Source organism: Diceros bicornis, chromosome 10 (genome assembly GCF_020826845.1).
Source record: "Diceros bicornis minor isolate mBicDic1 chromosome 10, mDicBic1.mat.cur, whole genome shotgun sequence".
Lineage (NCBI taxonomy): Eukaryota > Metazoa > Chordata > Mammalia > Perissodactyla > Rhinocerotidae > Diceros > Diceros bicornis.
In genome coordinates this window covers 69,847,890-69,871,129 of record NC_080749.1, presented here as the reverse complement: position 1 = coordinate 69,871,129, position 23,240 = coordinate 69,847,890, and the positions used below count along the sequence as shown (strand labels likewise).

The 23,240-nt window shown below is 40.2% G+C and overlaps 1 protein-coding gene across 2 annotated transcripts in view; it reads left to right on the top strand.

The window, feature by feature from the left end:
* The window catches only part of STAT4 (signal transducer and activator of transcription 4), a 92,397-nt gene extending 74,149 nt beyond the window's left edge, over nt 1–18,248 (top strand). For both annotated transcript variants that reach the window (XM_058549452.1, XM_058549451.1), the window contains 10 exons: nt 7,241–7,324; nt 9,078–9,176; nt 11,586–11,721; nt 13,560–13,609; nt 13,860–13,954; nt 14,265–14,401; nt 14,734–14,925; nt 16,400–16,466; nt 16,848–16,956; nt 17,968–18,248. In XM_058549452.1, coding sequence (XP_058405435.1) covers nt 7,241–7,324; nt 9,078–9,176; nt 11,586–11,721; nt 13,560–13,609; nt 13,860–13,954; nt 14,265–14,401; nt 14,734–14,925; nt 16,400–16,466; nt 16,848–16,956; nt 17,968–17,994 — 996 coding nt within the window. In that variant the 3' untranslated portion in view covers nt 17,995–18,248. The remainder of the gene's footprint in view (nt 1–7,240; nt 7,325–9,077; nt 9,177–11,585; nt 11,722–13,559; nt 13,610–13,859; nt 13,955–14,264; nt 14,402–14,733; nt 14,926–16,399; nt 16,467–16,847; nt 16,957–17,967) is intronic.
* The last annotated feature ends 4,992 nt before the right edge of the window (nt 18,249–23,240 follow it).

Here is a 23,240-nt window from a genome sequence, read left to right as displayed (position 1 = left end):
AGGTGGTACTTGACTAGGACAAACTGCTGATCCTTGTCCTTCTCTGCCCACCCGCCAAAGTGCTCGGCTGAAGACGTTCCCTTTCAAGCGCCCCTGAGCACGCCCCTCTTCTGGCTCCAGGTCCCTGAAACCTCAGAGCACCATGTGCGCATACGCCTTTTATGGCATCAGGTCTGGAGTTCCTAGCACCACCTCAATGGCCCCCATCCCTATCACACACACACACACACACACACACACACACACACACACACACAACTTTGGGTCCCTCCGTTCTGCTTTTGTGGTTGTGAGAGCTTGGATTGGATACTTATTAAATGATCGAGAACATACCAAGATGTCATGAAGGATAGTTTCCCTACGGTCACCATTCCAAACCTCCTTAGTATTGCAGCCCCTCGTGGCTGTTTGACTCTGAGATTATCTAAGAAGAGGTGACCTGTCAGGATGTGCAGGGCCTCCTGGATGTAGGATTGGGTGAAGGGAGGAAGCTGCACTAGACCCATGCTGTTCCCTGAAGACCCAGAAAGACATAAGAGGTGACTTCAGAGCCATTTTTGGATTAGGGGTTGGTGGAGCTCTGGGTCTCCCACCCCGTTTCAGTCAAGACAGCTCTATTTTATGTATTTTCCAGATTGGAACCCAGGTGGGAAATTTCCTTTCAAGAATATGTTCCAAGGTTAAAAAACATTTGAAAACCATTGGACTAGACAATCTCTGAGGCTCCTTTGACTAAGATTCTATAATCTGCAAAAGTGCAACATAGGGTAGGGTCTTGCCTTTTTTTTTAATTAATTTAATTTTAAGAATTCATTTGGGACTTTTACTACACCCTTTGAGGAATCTGTAGGCATTGTAACCTTGTCACAAAATCAAGGTTAGCAATTACTGCCTCTTTCTCCCACCTTTGTTCTTTCCTTGGAAGAGTCACCATGAAGAAATGATTCCATCAGCCAGCAAGTGGCCAAACTTTGAAGGCATCAGTGTGTCCCTGTAAAATAAACATTCCCAGGAAGCAACATTTGCCAGAGGTCCTTATCTGGCAGGGAGCCGGCTAGAGAGGGATTGTTGAAATGTGGAAACTGTTTAAACAGGGAAGCTGGAATTGCAGTCTCTCGAGTTTGCTCTGTCGGTAGGCTTTAACCGATAAAGGACAGTTTTAGCCACAGACTGAGGTGTTAGGTAATTTTGTTTATGTGGTGGAAAGTCATGAAGCACAAAGAAGCTGTTAGTAAAGCCTGGGTAGCTTGAGTTTCGTTTAACAAAATAGCCAAACAGATGTTCTTTCAAGGTTCAGTGTTCTAAACACAGACACGCTACTCACACGCCAACCAGCCCAGGCGCTTTCGCAGGAAGTTGATTTCCTTCTGAACTATTTTAAGTAGTTGCAACACTTTTCAAAGACAGACATTGGTGCAAGAATAACACTAAAAACGTAGACTTTTTATGCAACATTCTCTGTACAGTCCCTTTATTCGACAGGCTGAGGATTGTCGTCATTTTACATTCATTTCTTCTGATGCCATGATTGAGGTCTTCTCACATGTGATTTTTTTTTTTTTCTCCCCAAAGCCCCAGTAGATAGTTGTGTGTCATAGTTGCACATCCTTCCAGTTGCTGTATGTGGGACGCGGCCTCAGCACGGCCGGAGAAGCGGTGCGTTGATGCGCGCCCGGGATCCGAACCCCGGGCTGCCAGCAGCGGAGCGCGCGCACTTAACCGCTAAGCCACGGGGCTGGCCCTTCTCACACGTGATTGTACTGTTATTTCCTCTTATCCTTGTCTCCCGGCATCTAACCCAGTGTCTGGCATGTGATAGGTACTCAATAAATATTCATTAAGTGAATGGGTTATTGTAATTGTTTTCTATTCCACATAGCTTTCCATGTGCAACATTATCATAGATTATGGCTTGTGAAGAGACGTGCAAGAGATTTAGATGAAAATCATCCTTATCCCAGTCATAGTTTCTTAGCGGAGGTTTTCTTTCAAGTCAAAAGCCATAACCACTTATTAACAGATTCTAGGTTTCCAGGGTGTACTATTAGGCCCTGAGCAGAGGAAACAAAAAAGAATATAGTGACATTTATACCCACCTTTCATTAAGTGGTGTCTTTTTTTTCCACTTGGTGCCCTGGTCAAGTTGTTCAGTCAGTTTTCTGGTTTCTCAGCAGTTTATCCAATGGGTACTTTTCTTTAACAGTATAATACAGTCAATACAGTTATAATATTCAATGCCATATAATATAAATATCATAAATATGGATATTTTAAACCCATAATCATCTCAGATGATTAGAACAGCTTTTAATACAGACGTTAATGGTGCATATTATTTGTGGTATTTTCCCAGTCTGTAAGGAATGGACCCTGAGAATGTGAAATTGAATAGTGTCCCTGGCTTGGACTACCCTGATAAAGTAATAAAGACTATGATTGATGCCATGCAAGCTCTGAAAATTAATGATGCTTCCTTTTGTCCAAGCTGCTTTTCTCCAGTCATACGTATTGTATACCAGCTTCCTTGCTGGGTTTCGTTCTAAATGTGTCTCACAGTTGTGTCAGGCATTTTAAGTAAACATTAGAAGTTAGCTTGAATCACTGAGCAAATCTCAGAGCATCCACCTTCCTGTTCAGTAAAGTAATATCTGAAGCATGAAGTCTTTTTCCAAAGTTAATGGACAACCCTGAGTGTCATTGCTCTGTCTGTGGAGTCCTGGTTTCTCATACTTCGGATGGTAAACACAGGTGCCATAACTCAAAGATCTGAGGAAATTACTCATAATGAATGATCATAGCATATGTACATTTAACCAAATAAATTAAACTATAGAAGCTAGAATGGGGGAGGGATGGGACCTCATGCGCAAAAAGGTTCCTTTTGGCTGTCCTTCAAAAAAATGTCTGTGGGGTCAAGGCAATGTGCTCACCCAGAGTCCAGAACCACAGACCTCCCAGCCCAAAAGACCTCAAGCCTACTTCCAGGGCCTGTGCAGACCTCTTCTCCAGGTCTACTCTCCGAAGCACAGATGGCACCATCAGTGCAAACATTTCTAGGCACAAGCAGAGGCCTAGGGGCCACACTAGTCGTTTGAGGCCCCTCACAGAGGTGGAAGAGAGGTGGGCAGTGGTCCAGGATGGCCATGCTCTCCCCAAGTCACCACATTCCAGTGGGACTTTGAGGACTTAAAACCTAGCCAGTTAGGTCATGGGAAAGCTTAGATGTCAAGGCAGGAAGCTAGACCATATGTTAACAGTTTGTTAACTTGATTTATAATGGTTACATATCTAGACATATGGCATGTGGGTCTCCATCTGTGCGCTTGCCCCGGGCCTCTCAGATGTTCTGCACAGGCTTGTAGCATCCTGTCCACCACTGAATTCAGTGAGAATGTGAAAGGCACCCGCTAGTGAACATGAAATTGTGGATTCTTCGTTTGTCTCAGTGCTTTGCATAGTGTAAGCACCCCATAGGGCAGTGAGATCTATTGTTTTAAAAATGTGTTTTTTGTTCAACTTGGTGCATAAACACAAGCCAACTACTTCATCTTATGCTCACCTAAAGAAACAGCAATTTATTTATTTATTTCAACATGGTGGGAACAGGGGATGACTGGCCATTTGGTGTGTTGGATGTACTGGGAGTAATTTTAGGGGTGATGGAAGGGAATTTTCGTTAACATAACTTTCTACTAACCCAGTAAGAAGCAATCCCACTGCAGTGAATCTCACTACCCAAAGACAATGTAAAGTACTACAGATCTAGCCCAAGGGAGAGAGAGCAGATTTCAATTCTCTACTTCCTTCTCAGTAACAAATTCTAAGTCTAACATTCTTCAATATCAATAAATTCTTCCTCATGTAATTGTTACTTATATCATCATATTAGAACTATTTTTATTATTTCAAATTTAATACAAATGGAATCCGAGTTATTAACGCATATTCAGTATTAGATCTCCCTTTCTCCCAGCGCCAACTCTGCCACCTCCAACCCCACCCTGACTTTTCTAGTCTAGATAATTCCACTTCTGTTCGCATGTTCCCCACAGGGCTTATTTTTAAAATTGCTTAAGCTTTCTATACAATCTCCAAATTTTCCACATCATTTTGACACTAAACACAATGTGCATACAACACATTGAGAATAATTGCCTCACAAATTCCACCCGGGGTTCTTGTTAAAATGCAGAATCTGATTCAGCAGGCCTGGGGTGGTTCCAGAGATCCCTTTTTTCTAACAAGCTTTTACATAGCGACAATGCTGCTGGTCCTGGGCACATAGCAAGGTGCTATAAGATTTCATCAGAGAAAAACAGCAATTTCCATCCCCCTCCTTTCCACTCCAAACCCACTCCCCAGAGGTGATCATTTTTTGAGCTGTCAACATCGTGCTAATACTGATATTTTTTAAAATTGATTTTTTTTTTAATTTTATACATTTAACTCCTGAATTCTTTCTATAAAAGAATTAAGCTATGGCTCTCTTACACCAGCTCTCCATATATATAAATTTCCCCCATCTTCACAATATCATATATATAACATATTTTGCTTTAGTCAATATATTCAGTGTTTATATTATACTATGATTATGTAAAAATTGTTAACTGCTGAGCCATATAGCATAGTATGATTGTATTTCCATTCTTCTATTACTTTTAATTTTCCCTAGATTTATTAGTTGCCTCGTTTTTTTTTATTTGATCAATTTATTTTATGTTTCTGTCACTCATATAGCCTCAAACTTCCCTCCAGAACTAGAAAACTCCTTGTAATATGAGTAAACATGTAAATCTGAATTTCTTTTTCTTTTTTCTCGGCAACATCCCTCCAGGAACCCTCCATCTCTTGCTCCAGTATGAGCTGGTTGCCCACAATTGTTCTTTGTTTTGGAGTTTTTTTTTGAAACTTTCTTTTGCCTTCATCCCAGGGAGTCCCTCCCCTGTCTCCTGGCTGAGTTCATGTCTTCCTCTTTCTTGGTTTACTTTCTCTTTTTTATTAGAGAGACCCCCTCCAGTAGTTTCCAGAAAATTCACTGTAATTCATGTAGCTCTAGATCATTCAACTGCTTATTCATTTCAACTGCTATAGGTTTTTTTACCCTATAAATATACCCAATATATTTAGCTATTCTATGGCTGAATAACTTTAGCATTATAAACAATGCTGCTACAAACATTCCTCTCCTATTAAAATTTTTCTAGATGTCTCTTTTTACATGAACGCAAGAAATTCTTTGGCCTATCTATATATGACAAGAATTTATGTGTATGGGCTATGTGCATCTTCTAGTTTACTAGATATTGAGAAATTATTCTCCAAAGTGATTGTACAAACTTTCATCAGCAGTATACGAGAGTTACCATGGGATTGTGCTGATATTTCCTCTACTCCATTTGCTCCGTTCTCTTTCAGGAAGTTCCACCGGTTTGTTGTTGGAGTTTGCGTATTAATTCTTTACTTGTTATCTTCTCTATCCTATTTTTTATTTCTTTGTTTTTTTGTTTTACTTTCTGAGACATTTCTTCCACCCTATTTCCACTCCTTCTACTGACTTGTATATTTCTTTTATTATATTTTTAATTGTTCATTACTGTTCTCTGAATATTCCTTTTGATAGCATCCTATTCTTGTTTCATTGATATAATATATTTGTTACATCTGTAAAAATATTAATACAGTGTTTTAAATATCATTAAGAACTTTTTTTTTTTGAGGAAGATCAGTCCTGTGCTAACATCTGCCAATCCTCCTCTTTTTTTTTTTTTTTCTGCTGAGGAAGACTGGCCCTGGGCTAACATCCGCGCCCGTCTTCCTTCACTTTATATGGGACACCGCCACAGCATGGCTTGCCAAGCAGTGTGTTGGTGCGTGCCCGGGATCCGAACCGGCGAACCCCGGGCCGCCGCAGTGGAGCACATGCACTTAACCACTTGCGCCACCAGGCAAGCCCCTAAGAACTTTTTAATGAACAAAATATATATACACAAGTATGTACAAAAGTAGAGAGAGAAATACAATGAACCTTCATTCATACATCACCCAACTTCAACAATGATTAACATTTTGCCTATCTTATTTCATCTATTTTCCCCCTACGCACACATTTTTTCTGAGTTAATTGTTGTTGATTTTTGTGTCTGTGTTTCGTGTGAGAGGCTTTGTCAAATGTTTGCTTGTCAATCATTAGCTTGCTGTTTATGTTTAAGAGAAGGGCACTAAAAAACTGGAAGTTGTGTGTGCATGGTGGGAATTGTAGACTGAAGGGTGATTATTAGGACCTGGCTGTCTCCTTGGGGGACCCCTCAAAGGCAGTATCTGTAAGTTGTCTCCCTTGGTCTGGTCCACTTCACAGATTTCTTTCCTGGAGACGTCAAACAGAGAAAGGGGCACGAGCTTCCCCATAAACCGTTACAGGATCTTTCTTCAGCACAGAACCTCACCCCCGCCCTCAGCTTGGCCTTGTATCCAAAATGCAGAGAGCCTGCCTAGTTCTTCTGGTTCATCCACTCTAGAGAGTAAACCTGTCCCCTGCCAGGAAGGAGGGGGGACCTCATTGCACAGCCTGGGGCCTCATATCTGCTCCTCCTCTTCAGCTCTCTTCACTCTCCAGCATCCGTGAGCTCAATGCTTCCAATTCCTGGTCCTGAGACACACTGCCCTTATTGCCACCCTCACTTCACCCTCGCTTACCTCTCACTCGGGGATCTAGATCACAGTTTTATTTTATTGGAAAGCAAATAAAACTCCAGCTGTTATTTTATTGATGTTCCTGGAGGGAAGAGAGGAGAATCCATGTTTTCCACCTACCATGTTTAACCAGAAGGAAATCTTGCTTTCTTTTTAAACAAATTCATTATGATACTGACTTGTTTCTGTAATATCTGCACACACATAGTTTGCTTTTATTAATAGTTAGTAAGTCAAAAGGACTAATTTCCAAAAATTAAAAATAAAAAATGATATTCATCGAATTTCAACTGATGAAAATATGCTGGAATTTTAAAACCCAGACATTATAATGTTTTGGAGGCTTAAAATCATTTGTGGAAATGGAGATTTCTCAGACTCTGTATATACTCTAAATAACTTTTAAAATAATAAGATGGAATGTTCCATAATAGGGAATGTTTAGGGGCATTTACTTTAAGATTTTATTAATTTTTATAGAAGCAGGCCTATTAATAGATAGCAAATATGTATTTGTATGATAACAATTTATTTCTTTTTCCCTTAGGGCTGTCACATGGTGACTGAAGAGCTTCATTCCATAACCTTTGAGACACAGATCTGCCTCTATGGCCTGACCATAGATTTGGAGGTAGGTGTTTCAAGGAATATCTGCTATTTATTAATGATATTTTCAAGAATTGGTCAGCATTTGTAGATGAAAGCTGTCTTTTCTAGGTTTTAGTACATTCCTTATTCATTATTTTTGTTTTAATTTAGAAAATCAATCTGTCAAATATTCACTAATTAGTCAACATATACTATTCTGGTTAAATATAAATGATAAAGTCTGATGGGCATTATGAACTCAATATATATTGAATAATTTGTTGCCCAGGTTGTGTATTTGTCTATTTGTTTTCTGGGATTTCTTGAGTCAAGGATACTCAGTGGAAAGCCTAAAGAAAAAGAATATCCTTTAACCATATCATGTAATGATACATTTTCAAAAATTTAACTTGTACATAAAAATCTCTCAGAAGGAAGGTTTTTCTAATGTAAGAGCAAAGACAAATGATGGGAACATTAACAGTACATTGTTTTGCTTGTCTTATAACAGTCACCATTGAACTCAAAGAAGGAATAAAGACACTTTGGGGATTAAATTGAGCATGATTGACTATAAGCTCCTTGAAGGCAGGACATCGGGCCTCATTTGTCCCTCCCTTACCAGTGCCCAGCACAATGCCCGGCACATAGTGGATGCTCAACATTGTTGAATAAATGAATGAATGAGTGTGCACGAATGAACAAACACAATTTCACACACCCTGAATATGGTCCTATTGGTGCGATGCATTGTTTTAGAGTTCTGCCTTTGCCCTTTTTTTTTTTTTTGAGGAAGATTGGCCCTGCTCTAACATCTGTTGCCAATCTTCCTCTTTTTTTTTCTTTTTTCTCCCCAAAGCCCCAGTACACGGTTGTGTATCATAGTTGTAGAATTGTAGCTCTTCTATATGGGAAGCTGCCTCAGCATTCCAAACCAGTGAACCCCAGGCCGCCAAAGCGGAGCATGTGAACTTAACCACTACACCACCAGGCCGGCCCCTGCTCTTCTATCTGAAGGAACGCAAACATGTTCACAAAAGCTTCCGTAGATTCCTTCCTCATCTCTTTTCCCTAAACTTCTGTTTCCATGAGCTATTGAGTGCCTCAACTGGGGATTTCCCTGTCTCCAGCAATCTAACCTCTGTTATTGGGAAGAGATTAACGTTAAGTTGTCCCCAGACTGTCCTGCGACAGCCTGTTTATTCCATCAGGTTGAAACTGCATTACCAATAGCACCAAGTTGAGTTCTACAAAGACCAGGCGGCTCTATCTCCTATAATGCTTTGAATTCCAAAATTGCTTACTCTCCATCTTCTACAATTAAAACTCCCATGTCTGGTACTGACATTAGTTAGAGGTTAGATCATAATTTGAATATATTGATCCATTCCAGAGATAAATTTAAAATTAGATTCTTTAATGTAACTTTCTAGGAGGACAGTTGCTAAATCAATACCAGTTCTAATTAGTTGCATTTTAGGGAATTTAGTGATATAAGAAAGTATAAATATTTACACAGTGTCAGGAAAGATATTGGAGAAGCTGACCGACTGACTGAGCACTCTGAAAGGATTCCTGTTTTTATAGCTTCTTTCCTCCTTGTACCTTGACTCATATATGCTCAGAAAGTTCCAGTGCCTTCGCAAGTTATTATAGTGACAAGGGCAATGTAGATACCAGGATTGGAGGAGCAGGGTTGGCTTGAGATGGCCCTTTAGGGGAGAGGGTCAAGTGTAAAATCAATGTAAGCTGCGACTATCTGTAATAACTACGCTTTTTTTGTTTGTTTAAACCAGACCAGCTCGTTACCTGTGGTGATGATTTCCAATGTCAGCCAGTTACCTAATGCTTGGGCATCCATCATTTGGTACAATGTGTCAACCAACGATTCCCAGGTAGACCATCCATTCCTATTTCTCCTCCTTTAATTCTATTTGTTTTCTTGTCAACAAAACCCATCTGCATCAAAAGATATATATATTTATAAATTATGGCATGTCTTTGTGGGTTGTTTTATTCCAGAACTCCAATATATTTAGCTATATGATTCCTCTCTCATGTCGTATTTAAAGTAATATGTTTTCACGTACTTGGACACTGAGAGAGTTCTGGCTGAGCAAAAGTGACAGACAGCTATTTGTTACTTCTGAGGGTCTGGTCAGCTCCCAACTGTGTGCATCACAGAGAGTTCCAGGGCCATCCTGTGGCTTTGTTAACTGGGCTGTGGGGAGACTCCTTGTTCTAGAATTTGATGTCTGACTGCTGTGTTTACCTCCTCAACTACTCTGGCCACAACTCCACACAGGCTCTTCTACAAAGGGAGAGAATTGGTTTCCAAATAAGTGACTAGAATATTCATCAATCTTGCCTAACTACATTCTGACTGTACAAATTTTTGAGTTGATTATAGATTTAATCCAAAAAGATTATTGAGTTGATGACAGATTTAATACATTTGATTACAGAGTTAATCCATTCTAGGCTCCAATTGGGTTTTAATGCCATCTGGTGGTTATTTGAGACATTGATTGAAAATTGGCCTCAAGTTACAAAGCAAGCAGAGAATAGATGCTCTTCTTAAAAGACGACCAGGGAAGGGAGTGGCAAAAAAGATGCGTCAGCACTTCCCCTTGTTCCTCCTTACAAAACCTCAACGTTGTCCTGGAAACCACCAAGGTCTAGAGAAAATAGGTCAGTTGTAAATAACAACATTTCTTCTTAATTCAAAGCAAATGGAAGAATTCTTTTACCTGAGGTCCTAGCGATAAGAACAGAGACATAGTGAGTTAGCTCTAAGTTCTTTCCCTTTTATTTAATATGCCTAATAAGGAAACAGCATGGAGAATGACTCAGCCCTACTCCTTCTGATCCTCCGGTGCCCTGGCATCTGAGAGTGATTAACTGCAGAGAGGAAGGCTTTGTGGGGCACGCTGTGCCTCACTTCCTCTCAGCCTGCAGTGAGAAGAACAGAACTCGCTAGAGAAGTCACCTGATCTTTACAGCCAAGAACAGCCAACACTCTTGAGACTAAACGTCCTTCCCCACTAGGAGCTGCCACGTTCAGAGCTTTTCATCCCATTGCAGGATGGACGAGGGAAGATGGGATACTTCTCTCTCCTCCAGCCTCAGAGCGCAGTGCTGTGCATTTAGCTCTCTTTGGCATCCTTCTTCTATAAGCAAGCCACCAAAGCTGTCACACTAACCATCCCAGATTCTGCTCTGCTACTGGATGAGGAATCTGGAGCTATAGATCCTATACAGCTCCTAAAACGTAGATGCACAGCCTACTTACAGAGTCCAGCATAACAACTAACTCTGACTTCTCTGCTTAATTCTATTCTGCTTCAAAACTTAACCTCCTAGACCTTGATTATATTCTATGCTTTTTGGCCATTTATCCAGACACAATTCTCAGGTTCAAGGAAAACTGTCTCTCTAGAAATTCTCTCTCCATTCCTCCCCTTCCTATCTCCCACTCCTTATTGGATGCTGTGTCTTCTTTTATTCCCACCTTCCGAAATCCTTTGAATTGGCTCCTTTTCTTGCTGCCAGGCTTCCTCCGTGTTCGCCAAAGGCCTTCTCCCCGTGCTGTTCTAGATTCTCATTGCTTCCCCTCCTGCTCTTCTTTGAACATCTTTCTTGGCTTTCACACCTTCTGCTTTCCAGTAATCTGAGACAAAGGCTTCTGTTCCACTATTGTTGACCCAGTTTCTGGTACAAACAGTCTTGTTTGTGGTTGATCATACAGAAGATTCTCTTGTCTATAGAAAAATAAGAAAAGACTACTATACTATCCATGAAACAGGAGTCCCAGGTTAATTGTGAATTCATGTGGTAGGATCACTTCCTTAGCTGGGGACTTAACTGTTTTTGTGCTCTGGGATGCTTTGTCTGGTCAAGGTATGACTTGTACCAACCCATGATAAACCAATTAAATAACGTTATAAGTTTTTTTTAAGATTAATATTATTCAGAAAAGAGTATCTGTCCAATTATTTGTTGGACAGTGTTAAACACTTGTACAAGTTGACTGATAGTCCATCGTCCAGGGAAAGTTAAAGAGACGCCCAATGATTCTTTTAAGGATAAGATGGAGCTGTATATTATATTAGACTCAAGGAACAAAGAACTCTTTAGGAAAAGACAAAATCGGTCTTAATTAAAAAACACAACAGAGCTGAGACAATATTCTGTATTGTTAATTTAGGTTGGTCTAAAGAGTTTAAATCAGGAATCCTATATATTGAATTACAGTGTGTTCAATGTGAGTAATAAATATAATCATCATTACAACTCTATTTCAGAACTTGGTTTTCTTTAATAATCCTCCATCTGCGACTTTGAGTCAACTCCTGGAAGTGATGAGCTGGCAGTTTTCATCATATGTTGGTCGTGGCCTTAACTCAGATCAACTCAATATGCTGGCAGAGAAGCTTACAGGTGAGAGCTGGTAGATATGGAGGACTTTGCCCCTGTTTTTGCTACTCAAGTGTTTTAAAGAACCAGGGTTATATTACTACTATTAATAATAATAATGATTGTCACAATTTATTGAGCGCCTACTATATTGCTGGGCACAGAGCTAAATGCTATATTATCTTTCTCACAAAAGTTCTTTAAGGCAGAATCATGAGGATAATTCATTATTCTATTCATTTTATAGATGAAGATACTCAAGTTCAGAGGTTAAGTGACTTGCGACAGCTACATGGCTAGTGCATAGCAGAGCCAAGATGCAGGCCAGGCCTGTCCAGTTCTAAAGCCCCTTCCTTTCCATTCCACATTCCAGCTCCAGAGTGTTCTTGTGCCATTTCCACCAAATGTAATGTGAAACCTTAATGGTGCCTTGATCTTTCATATTAATATCACAAGGGTCATTAACCAACTGTAAAATAGCTGATTCCAGGACCAGGAAATTTAAGAGAAATTATAAACCACCCAAGTAATACTTAATCCTTCACATCAAGAAAAATTTCAGTTTTGACTGATATTTCTAAAGTTTGCAAAATAGAGCCATTGATACTCCACATAGTGACTATGGTGTAAGCTTTTCCTAAAAGAATTGAAAAAAGATATCTACATTTTGACAAGTCTGGGGTGAACACAATTCACACCAAAAAAAAAGAGTTAAAATTGGATTTGTTTACGTTTCTAGTTAAAGTGGGGCCACAGATGCATTTGAGCAGAGTAGTGGAATCGTGCGTGATTTGGTTAAGTCTGACTTACAAGTGATGCTGGGTTGCCACTTGTATCTACTATCTTCTGATCAATAGGTATTTAAATAAATCAGGTCTTTGGGGAATATTACCAAATTTACTTAATGTAAATATCCTTTCTGATCCTTATTTAATTCATGAACCACAACAGTAGGCATTCAATAAATATTTGTTAATGAGTGAATAAAGCTTTTAAATGTGTAGTATAGATGGCAGCTATATCCTTTCAGATCTTTATCAAATTATTCTTATCAGTATAATTTCCTTAAAAATTTAGATAGAAACTCTTGTATCTTTTCACTGCCCTGGATCAAAACAGTCAATGGCTCCTTATTGCCTAATGGATCTCTAGTCCATTCTTTCATGGTAATAGTCAAGGCTTCTGGTAATCTGGCTACATCTAACAAATTTATTTTATAATGTTTATTCACCAACATTAGGCTGCTCTTACTGTCTCCTGTATAAGCCATGTTCATGTGCACTATGCCTCGTCCTACATTATTGTTGCTACTGGCGTGACCTCTTCTTTCTCCTCTGACAATTTATATCCTATCCACTCACAGCAGCCTGGTCCTTGACACTCACCCCCTTTCTAAAGTTATCGTTGCCTCCTCCATCGAAAAGAATTCTTTGGGCTGGCCTGTTGGTGTAGTGGTTAAGTTCAAGAGCTCTGCTTCAGTGTCCCGAGATCCACAGGTTCGGATCCCGGGTGTGGACCTATGCACCGCTCATCAAGCTATGCTGTGGCAGGCATCCCACATATAAAGTAGAGGAAGATGGGCATGGATTTTAGCCCAGGGCCAATCTGCCTCAGCAAAAAGAGGAGGATTGGCAACAGATGTTAGCTCAGGGCTAATATTCCTCACCAAAACAAAAAGAATTCTTTCCTGGATAATAAATTTTATGATATGTTAAATTTTTACTGTTCCTAGCATTAAGTACACTGTAGACCCATAACAGGTGCTTAAGAAATGCTTGAAAAAAGGGGAGGAATCTAAAATGAGCACCAAATTGAAGAGTCTAATTGTTTAATAAAAATCTCATTCTTTTCTTTCATTTTAGTCCAATCTAGCTACAGTGATGGTCATCTCACCTGGGCCAAGTTCTGCAAGGTACAAACAGGGAAGGGGGAACATCATTTAGATAATTTTTTTAGTTTTGTTGTAATAGTGCTTCTTTTTAAGCCTCCATATCATCATCTGGGATGTTGAGGATTTCCTGGATAAGGTTATTTTAAAAAGAAACTCAAAAAGTGTTGTCTCATTTAAAGGAGGTATTTCATTGAAAAAAGGAACCTGAATTATTATATCAACATTGCTATTGAAATCATCATTGTCCTGAAATGTTTGTTTACTCCAACAGGAACACTTACCTGGTAAATCATTTACCTTCTGGACATGGCTTGAAGCAATATTGGATCTGATTAAGAAACACATTCTTCCTCTTTGGATTGACGGGTGAGTTACAGGCTGTATTTTCCACATAAGTTCTTTAGGTTCTTTTTTTTATGCTGTTGAATTTTTTCTTTGTTTTTCTTTTCTTTTCCTTTTAAGCATGTTTAGTGTCATGGGCGGTGGAAACAGTTGCAGTTTCTTACACTCTTCGTAGAGTATTGATATTTAATCTGTATATGAGTATTTCAGGTACCATTGACATTTGATTATACTCAAAACAAAATTTAGGTCTGTTATTTGTGAATGAAATACATGCAAATGCAACAAATTACAGTCTTTGATCAGATAAAACTATGCATTGTTCTATTTTTAGGTATGTCATGGGCTTTGTTAGCAAAGAGAAGGAACGACTCTTGCTAAAGGATAAAATGCCTGGAACTTTTTTGTTAAGATTCAGTGAAAGCCACCTTGGAGGAATAACTTTCACCTGGGTGGACCATTCTGAAAATGGTACATGCTCACTCTTGTTTGTTCATGTAAAACTAGTATTGAGTTTGGTTATTGGTATTTCAGTGTTCAGAAGTGTATAGCGTGTGGTTCTGTTTCTCATGCATTCAGTGGGTTTGAACCTCAGTTGTTACAGTTGTCCCAGAAGAAGGTACCATGAGTTTCTCACAGCCCGTGTGGGCATCCTCTATCACATGGCAATCTGGATGGTCCAGACTGCAGAGAAGTGCTGGCATAGTTTTAGAACCAGTGACATAAATAATGTGGGCAGAAAGAATGGCCACAGATAATGCCTGCTGGAACCTGAATATTCCCCCTGCTTTCTCTTTCTCCAGGAGAAGTGAGATTCCACTCTGTAGAACCCTACAATAAAGGCCGCTTGTCTGCTCTGCCATTCGCTGACATCCTTCGAGACTACAAGGTTATTATGGCTGAAAACATTCCTGAAAACCCTCTGAAGTACCTATATCCTGACATTCCCAAAGACAAAGCCTTCGGTAAACACTACAGCTCCCAGCCATGCGAAGGTTAGGTGCTTTCTGTTGGCTTTTTTTCTTAAGATTTTGGAAAACAACCTCATATTGGAGTAAAGTAAATGAAGTTCCTCTTTTTATGTCGACTTTGATCGTTATAAGAGCTAAGGGGTATGTGGAGGTCAAAGCCTTAGAAATGAAGTGGTGTGTCAGCAGTTCCTGAAAAGGGACGGCTGGGGCTCTCAACTCCAGCAGAGTCGTTAGTAATCAGTGGCTGTAACCAGACTTCACTACGGCCACGGAGGCCTTCCACAGCCACTTGTAGAGTTTCAGTTTTCTCCTTCCTAAAATGGGAGTGGTTCTGACTTCACTTCTGTAACTGGGGGAGAGCAAAAGAAAGAGGAGGTAATGATTAGAAAGCTGTTAAAAGTTAGGCAAGTCTGTTTTTTGCAAAAGAAGCCCAGGGTTTATAAGCTGTATATTTTTTACCTTACTGTAGTCTCAGAACTCAGAGAGTATTATACATTTGCCAGAGAGGGGACAAAGGGGTCTGTACAACACCCCCCACCTCCTAGCCTACCAATAACAAGTCTTGACATGCCTGCCTTCCCTGGTTGTATCCTAAGGGCCTAACATGATGCCTGGCCGAAATAGGCATTCAACAAATATCTGTTGAATACATGAAAGAACATTCATGAAATTAGCTAAATAATTGTAATATAAGTTCCCCATTCTATTTATTTAATGAAAGTATATACAATCCATTAAAATGTTCATCTATAGCAACTAAATCTATGAGCCCCACCTTGTGGAATGTCCTACAGTTGTCACTCAAAGAAGGTGACCTACTTCACCCCCCTTTGAAACAAACAAAAAAATAAAAGAAAACAACAACAAAAAAGGTGGCTTTTAAGTGTCTCTACAGCTGTTCGACTGAAATAACAAATGTCAATGCAACAAATTACAAGCTAAAAAATTACACTTGGTCCAAATTACAATTGGACCAAGCACAAGTTCAACACCATATACCAGAGAAATTTGGGGACTGTTTCCAGGGTGAGGTTTGCACATTACTGATACTACAGTACAGTAGTACTTTTAGCAACACTGATGTCTGTGCTTAAAAAACATATGTAATTAAAGATTATCATTGGTGTTAGTTTTAATGAAAAGAACTGACTTACTATAAATCCCCCAATACATGAATAAATCAGTCCTTATAATTAAACTTAAACATAACATAGAAGGCAGGTAATATAGTTGATTCCCAGTTTTTCTCATGCATTTTACAGACATTAATATGTAAAGTCAGATTAGGCCTACCAAGAGATTTATTTTTCTCTTCTTGCATATTTTATGCTCATCTAAAATACTGTTTCATCTATTCAACTAAAAATTTTTGTGAATCACTAAACAATTGTATTTTCTCTCTTCTTTTTAGCATTACTTATATTTTTCTAAACTTTTTTCTAATTTTGTCAGTAATATGGATAACATTTTTCCCCAACATCGTGCCTTTCTTTTCTAGTTTCAAGACCAACAGAAAGAGGAGACAAAGGTTATGTTCCTTCTGTTTTTATCCCCGTCTCAACAATGTAAGTAATCTTAGTCACGTGTAAAATATTTATTATTGAATTTATCAAAAAAAAAAAAAGCTCTCCTATAGAAAACTTAAGGGTATTGCAGAGTATATATAACTGAGAATAAAGCATTTTAATGCTCAATGCCCCATTTCCTTTAATATATAAAGCTAGTCTTCAGGACGCACCCCAGTCTGTCATGACTGGAATAATAAAGGGGCCCTTTCATATGCCGTATATTCCAGAGTAGGCTGAACGCTCTGATGTCAAATGATAAATTAGGCATCTCAGTGTCACAAACAGATGAAGCCCTAGAAATGAGTTCCTGACACAGTAAGTCACCATGAACTATTAATTTTTAATCTTTTTCAATACTTACCTTGTTATTTCTTTAAGCCGAAGTGATTCAACTGAGCCACAGTCTCCATCAGACCTTCTTCCCATGTCTCCAAGCGTATATGCAGTGCTGAGAGAAAACCTGAGCCCCACGACGATCGAAACTGCGGTATGTTCCCGTTCTTCTCCACTGCTGGTCAAGGGCGTTTCTAAGGAAGCCAAGGTGGTGTGTGATTCTGCCCCGGCAGTGAGAAAACACATTTGTTGGAACAAATTCATAAACAGAACACAAGGGGTATCTGTATGGTCCTGTGTGATGCTGATACTAGGGGCATTGAAAACAGACACCTTCGCTTACTTGAACTGCTTTAAGTTCTTTCCATCGAAAGCCACGCCACCCAAGGGCAAAATATTCCTGTACCCCACTCAACACTCTCTGTCCCTACTTCCACCATTGGCCCCACCACTCTCCCCACTTTAGCAGACAACACGTATTGGTCAATATTTATAAGCTTAGTTTAATATTTATTTTAGCAGTTCAAGCACTACAAATTCCAGTTTTTCTTGATTAATTGTTACTTGCATTATTAGTCCCTGAAGCCTCTTCAAGTGGTATATGAATAACAATAATAATACTCTTCAGGGAATTGAGTTATAATTTTAAATGCAATAACGTGATTTAGGATGCATCCTGTTATTATTCCTCAATACCATTAAGTGGTTCAAACCCCTAATTTACATGAGGATAAACATATGTCAGAATACTAGTATCTTGGAGGGACCCCGAGCCCCAAGAGATTTCTATTTGGCTAAAATCAAGTGGTTTTCAGTCCTTCTCTCGAAGATTTCCAGGGATGGAATATCCATACTCCTCTTTGACAGCTTATTCCAATGTTAGTTGTCCTTAAATCATTTCGTTATAGGAGAACTTTTGCTACACTTTGCACCCATTTCCTCATTACATTTTTGGTGGGATGAATAAGCCTTCTTAAAACAGTTTTCATCTACTTAAAAGGTGCCTTTTATTTTAGACTGATCAATCCCAATTACTTTTGTGAATACTTAACTAGTGGAAAGATTATGGAGTATTTAGCAGACAAGAGGATGTTTACCTAAGAAATAGTGATTTATTTGCAAAACAATAGTTTCCTCAAAGGTCATTTTCATTTTTCATTTTTAGATGAAGTCTCCATATTCTGCTGAATAATGGGATAAACTCTTGACACTCAAAAAAAGGAAGCAAATGAAAAAATTTAAGGACTGATCTTTGTCAACAATCACATTTTATTTCTTCAGCTTTGTATATACCGGTTTCCAGGAAATGGTTGAAGTCTGAAGCTCTCCTCTCACTGGCATGACACCCCCAATTGGGAGTGTTGTGACTGAAATGTTAAAACCAAAGCTTCAGATAAACTTGCAAGATAAGACACTTTAAGAAACCAGTGTTAATATAATATTAACAAAAGACTCGTTTGTATGTATTTGTTTCATTTCTGATTTTGTTTCTCACGTGTTACTTACAATTTGGCTCTGGAAGGTTTAAGTGTTAAGATTTCAGAATAGATCAGGAATAACAAAATCATACCTACATTATTCAAAAACCAGCAGGAAGGGGGCTGGCCCAGTGGCGTAGTGGTTAAATTCACATGCTCCACTTCAGTGGCCCGGGGTTCGCAGGTTCAGAACCCTGGGTGCGGACCTACGCACTGCTTATGAAGCCATGCTGTGGCAGGCGTCCCACATATAAAGTAGAGGAAGATGGGCACGGATGTTAGCCCAGGGCCAATCTTCCTCAGCAAAAAGAGGAGAATTGGCAACAGATATTAGCTCAGGGCTGATCTTCCTCACACACACACACAAAAAAAAACTCAGCAGGAAAGCCTGAGGGAAAAGCCAAATAAGCTAGTGTCCTGAGTTCTCGCAGGTAAGAATCATCACACTAGACATAAGAAGGAAGTAATGAGGGGGCATTAACAGCAGCAATTCACAGGGTGTCCAGGGGTGAATTATGAATCCTCTTGATTGCCATGTCAACATCGTCCCAACTTTGGGGTTCACAGCTGCTGGTACCACTGCCAAGGACGCCTCTTGTTAGAGAGAGGGCTCCAGAGTCACTCGTGGTGGTATCTTGGCCGAATCGCACTGAGATTATGGGCATTGAAAGCAGATGCATGGGTAAAAATCTCATGAAGTGATGACTGGGAAGAGAATAACAGCACTGGCCTCAGGTGAGTGCTTTAATCCTTGTGTTGCATGTTCTTCATCTCTAAAAGATGTTGGACTAGGAGGGCCCTGTGGTTCTTTCCCGCTCTAATAGTCTTTGGCCCCATGAATCCAACTTGAGCCTGGGGACAAGGGTTTAGGATGAGGAAAAGTTCCATCCCTTCAGTTTTCTCTGGTGATGGGGGAGCGAAGGTGGTCTACCAGGTGGTCATATGATCCTTGCCTCACTCCAACTGGATCCTTAGTGGTGCCATTGCCCAGCTGCTGTCCTACTAATAGTGTAAGATCCCCAGTGCCCAGGACCTGGGGAGCTCTCTAATGTCTGCCAGGCCCTAGGGAAGCTGCTGAGCCAGGTGAGGAAGTCACAGTACCCAGGCATCTGCCATGACCTACTGCAGAAAAGTCCTGAGGCTGGTGTCCAAGGTGAGCCCTGACTGCAGAGTCAGAGATGACAGTCCCCTCTGGAGTCCTCCCTTCTAGCTTCTTCCACCCATCTCCTGTCCCCCAGGCAAGCCAAACAGAGAGGCTAATGTTTGATGGAAAAGAGTTCAAAGAGAAAAAAGGTTTTAATATAACCTCCCTTCTCCCTTAGAGAGATTCCATCCTACCAATCTCATCAACTATACCCCAGAATATTTTTTTCCTGCCAACTAGTAGCAAATCAGCAGCATTTAATATAACAAAATGTAGATTTTCAAAATATTAATCACATTTGCACTTCTCCCCTCACCCATCCCAGACCAATCACAGATGTCCCTTTTGCTAATCCCTTTCCAAATTCTTTTTAATGTAAAGAATCACTTTGACCAATCATACTGAATATCAATGTCTTTATCTAGAATAAATGCAGAGGGAAGGCAGCTGCCAGTGTATTTCCTCAAAGTCTTAAGGTAGCAAGGAAGGTACCCCAAAGAACCATAAAGAATGAGTACAACTCTGGCAAACCCAAGAGATTTTTCTTTACCTCCTGTGGTTCAAGAGGCCCACGCACTCCTTGTGGTAGAAGGAAAAGAATTAGGGTCAAACCATCCTAGCCCTGTGCTCTAACAGCACATAATTATATTCCAGACTTAGCAAACTGGCATCTGTGTGCCACGCTCCAATTTCTGACATAAAGTCTTTTTTTCTTTTTTCATATTGACTGTGAGCATTGATTAATTTAACTGATAGCATTTTTTAAAGTCTGGCTTATTGAAATATAATTTACATACAGTAAAATTCATCCTTTTCTGACAAACCCTTACAGTTGTGTAACCACCACTGTAAGTCATAGAACATTTCCACCAGAGTCCTCACAAACAGGACACTATAAAAACAGGATGAAGGACATTCTCTGCAACATCCTTACAGTACATACAACAAACAGTTCCATGCAGCTTCCTATAGAGACAGAGGGCTCTATTTAAAATAAATTAGATAATTTCACTCCCTGCTTAAAATCTTCTCACGGCTCACAATGCTCTGGATTAACAGCTCTTACCTGGAGAGTATGGACAGAATTCTGGAGGCTCATGAATTCAGATGGCAAAACTTATTTCCACAAACTTCTAACTGAAAAAGAATTTCCTTCAATTAGGAAAAAAGGCAACAAACCCTAACCTAATCCACGTTTTTGTCACATTACAGTTGGTACCGTTATCTCAGAATATTGCTTATGCTAACCACAGTTTTGAAATTGTGTTCATCAGACTCACTGCTAAACCTTACTTAAAGCCACCAATAGAGGCCCAGTGGTGCTAGTGGTTAAGTGTGCGCACTCCACTGCGGTGGCCTGGGGTTCGCAGGTTCAGATCCTGGGTGTGCACCGATGTACCACTTGTCACACCATGCTGTGGCAGCACTCCATGTAAAGTCGAGGAAGATGGGCACGGATATTAGCCCAGGGCCAATCTTCCTCTGCAAAAAGAGGAGGACTAGCATCGGACGTTAGCTCAGGGCTGATCTCCCTCACACACACACACACACACACAAAAAAGCCATCAATAAAGAAGCACTTAGTATATTACTATATCAGAAAGCTGGTTTTAATATTTTGGTATCTGCATTTCAATGTAATTGGTTTCCTTTTTAATCTTACGTATTTTATTTTATTCAACTAAAAACATTATTCTTTGAAGGTAGTTTTCATGAGACTGCCAAAGGGGTCCATAGCACATAAAATAGTTAAGAAGCCCAGATCTGGAAGAAGACCGTAATTCTCAACAGATCTTTCCAAAGTCATACATTATTTATTCTCTTCTTAGTCTTCAACTAATCTCTCATCCCTTCTCCCAAACAATGGCTTCTCATCCTCCAAAACACACGTACACAAGACTGACTGAACTACTTTCAGTTTCTTTATGACCCATGCTCGCTCTCACCTCCCTCAATTCTACAACCCCATCCCATCTACCCTCTCACCTGGATAACATTCACACATCCTTCAGGCTCTGGAGAGCCTTCCTGCCACACACACACACACGTGCACACATGTATGGCTCAGGTCACATCATGCCTCCTCCATATCCTCTAGATCCCCCAGCACAGTTCTTGTCACCTTTGTTGTAAATGCATGTCATCTGCCTCCTTCATTAGACTCGAAGCAAGCTCTGTATGTACAGGGACGAAGAAGGCTTCGTTCACAGTTATAGCCCTAGAATCCAGCACACTCTGCCCCTTAATAAATATTTGTTAATGATTTGAACACAGAGAGGACAGTAATTAGTTCCTTTCTTTCCTTTGCTCCTTGGTCTGCCTGCAAGACTAAGCTAGAATTCCCTTTATAATGCCTTCAAACTCTAAAATCATGGAACAGTCCCCACTATTATACTTCAAACTGATTAACCAAAACAAGCTTGCTATTGCTCAAACAACATGGGACTTCCCTTCTACTTCTCCTAACTCTTAATTCCAGACTCTGTAGAAATGCTCTGGAATTATACTGTTGGATTATTAGGTCACTCTAACATCCCTTTAATTTAAGTATCTTGTGTCTCAAACAACCCAGACATCTGCTGACCCACAGATGAACCAAGTGTTCCTGAAATTTCCCCTTAACTCCCCCTTCATTACACTCCTGCCCCTGGCAAAAGTCGTCTGCAACACTCCCTTACATTCAGCTTGGCAGTCATGCACTTAGACGTCTCACCAACTGCCTCCCATGGGAAGACCCCTACGGCCATCTAGAGAGGTAGAGATGGGAGAGAGGTTGGTGGGGGTGTGGAGGAGCTCTCATTAAAATGCTTTAGGGAAGGGACCTGCCCGGTGGTGTAGTGGTGAAGTCCACGCGCTCCACTTCAGTGGCCTGGGGTTTGCCGGTTCCGATCTCGGGCGCAGACCTACGCACTGCTCATCAAGCCACACTGTGGTGGCGTCCCCTATACAAAAAAATAGAGGAAGACCGGCACAGACATTAGCTCAGAGCTAATCTTCCTCAGCAAAAAAAAAAGAAGAAGATTGGTAAAACATGGTAGCTCAGGGCCCATCTTCCTCACCAAAAAAAGAAATCCTTTGGGGGAGTTTTTAAGAATACACCGTATTCTAGCTCAATAGGCCTAGAGCCAGTGCTGAGGTCTGAATGGTTGAATTAAGCTGGGATTCCTGATCCCAGTATTAGTCAGTGATGTTATTCACTCATTCAAAAAATATTATTGAGGACTACCCTGTATCAGGCATGGCCTTTCTCAGCCAGGGCTTTCCATCCGAACCACAAGACACAGAAGGTGATTTGCTTGACTATTGTCTTAGTTCCCCCAAAGCATGGTACATAGTGCCATTCCAGATCCATAGGAGAGAAAGTAATTTATACACAGATGCCTCAGGGCATGAGGCTTAATTCACTCGTGGAACCCGGATGAGACAGAGGCTGTAACACAAAGTCCCTCCTGTTGTGAGGAAAGGTGAAAACAGACAAGCAAATTATAAAAGACAGATTTAATAAGTGCTATGAAGAATACAAATGTGATATAGAGCAACTAGGAGAAGAGATAAGTGAAGGTCTCTCTGAGGAGATGATATCTGAGCTGAGACATAAAGAATGAGAAGTAACAAGTCCATGAACACAGCCAGGAAAACAACATCCTCAAAGAACAGTATATACTTAGGACTCAGGCTGGTAAAAGCTCAGAATATTTGAGTAATAGAAAGAGGCCATGGGGAGAGCATAGTGAAGCATAGAGAGAGTGGGACAAGATGGGTAACAGGCGAGCAAAACCAGATCATATAGGGCTCTACAGGGAAAGCTGAAGGCTC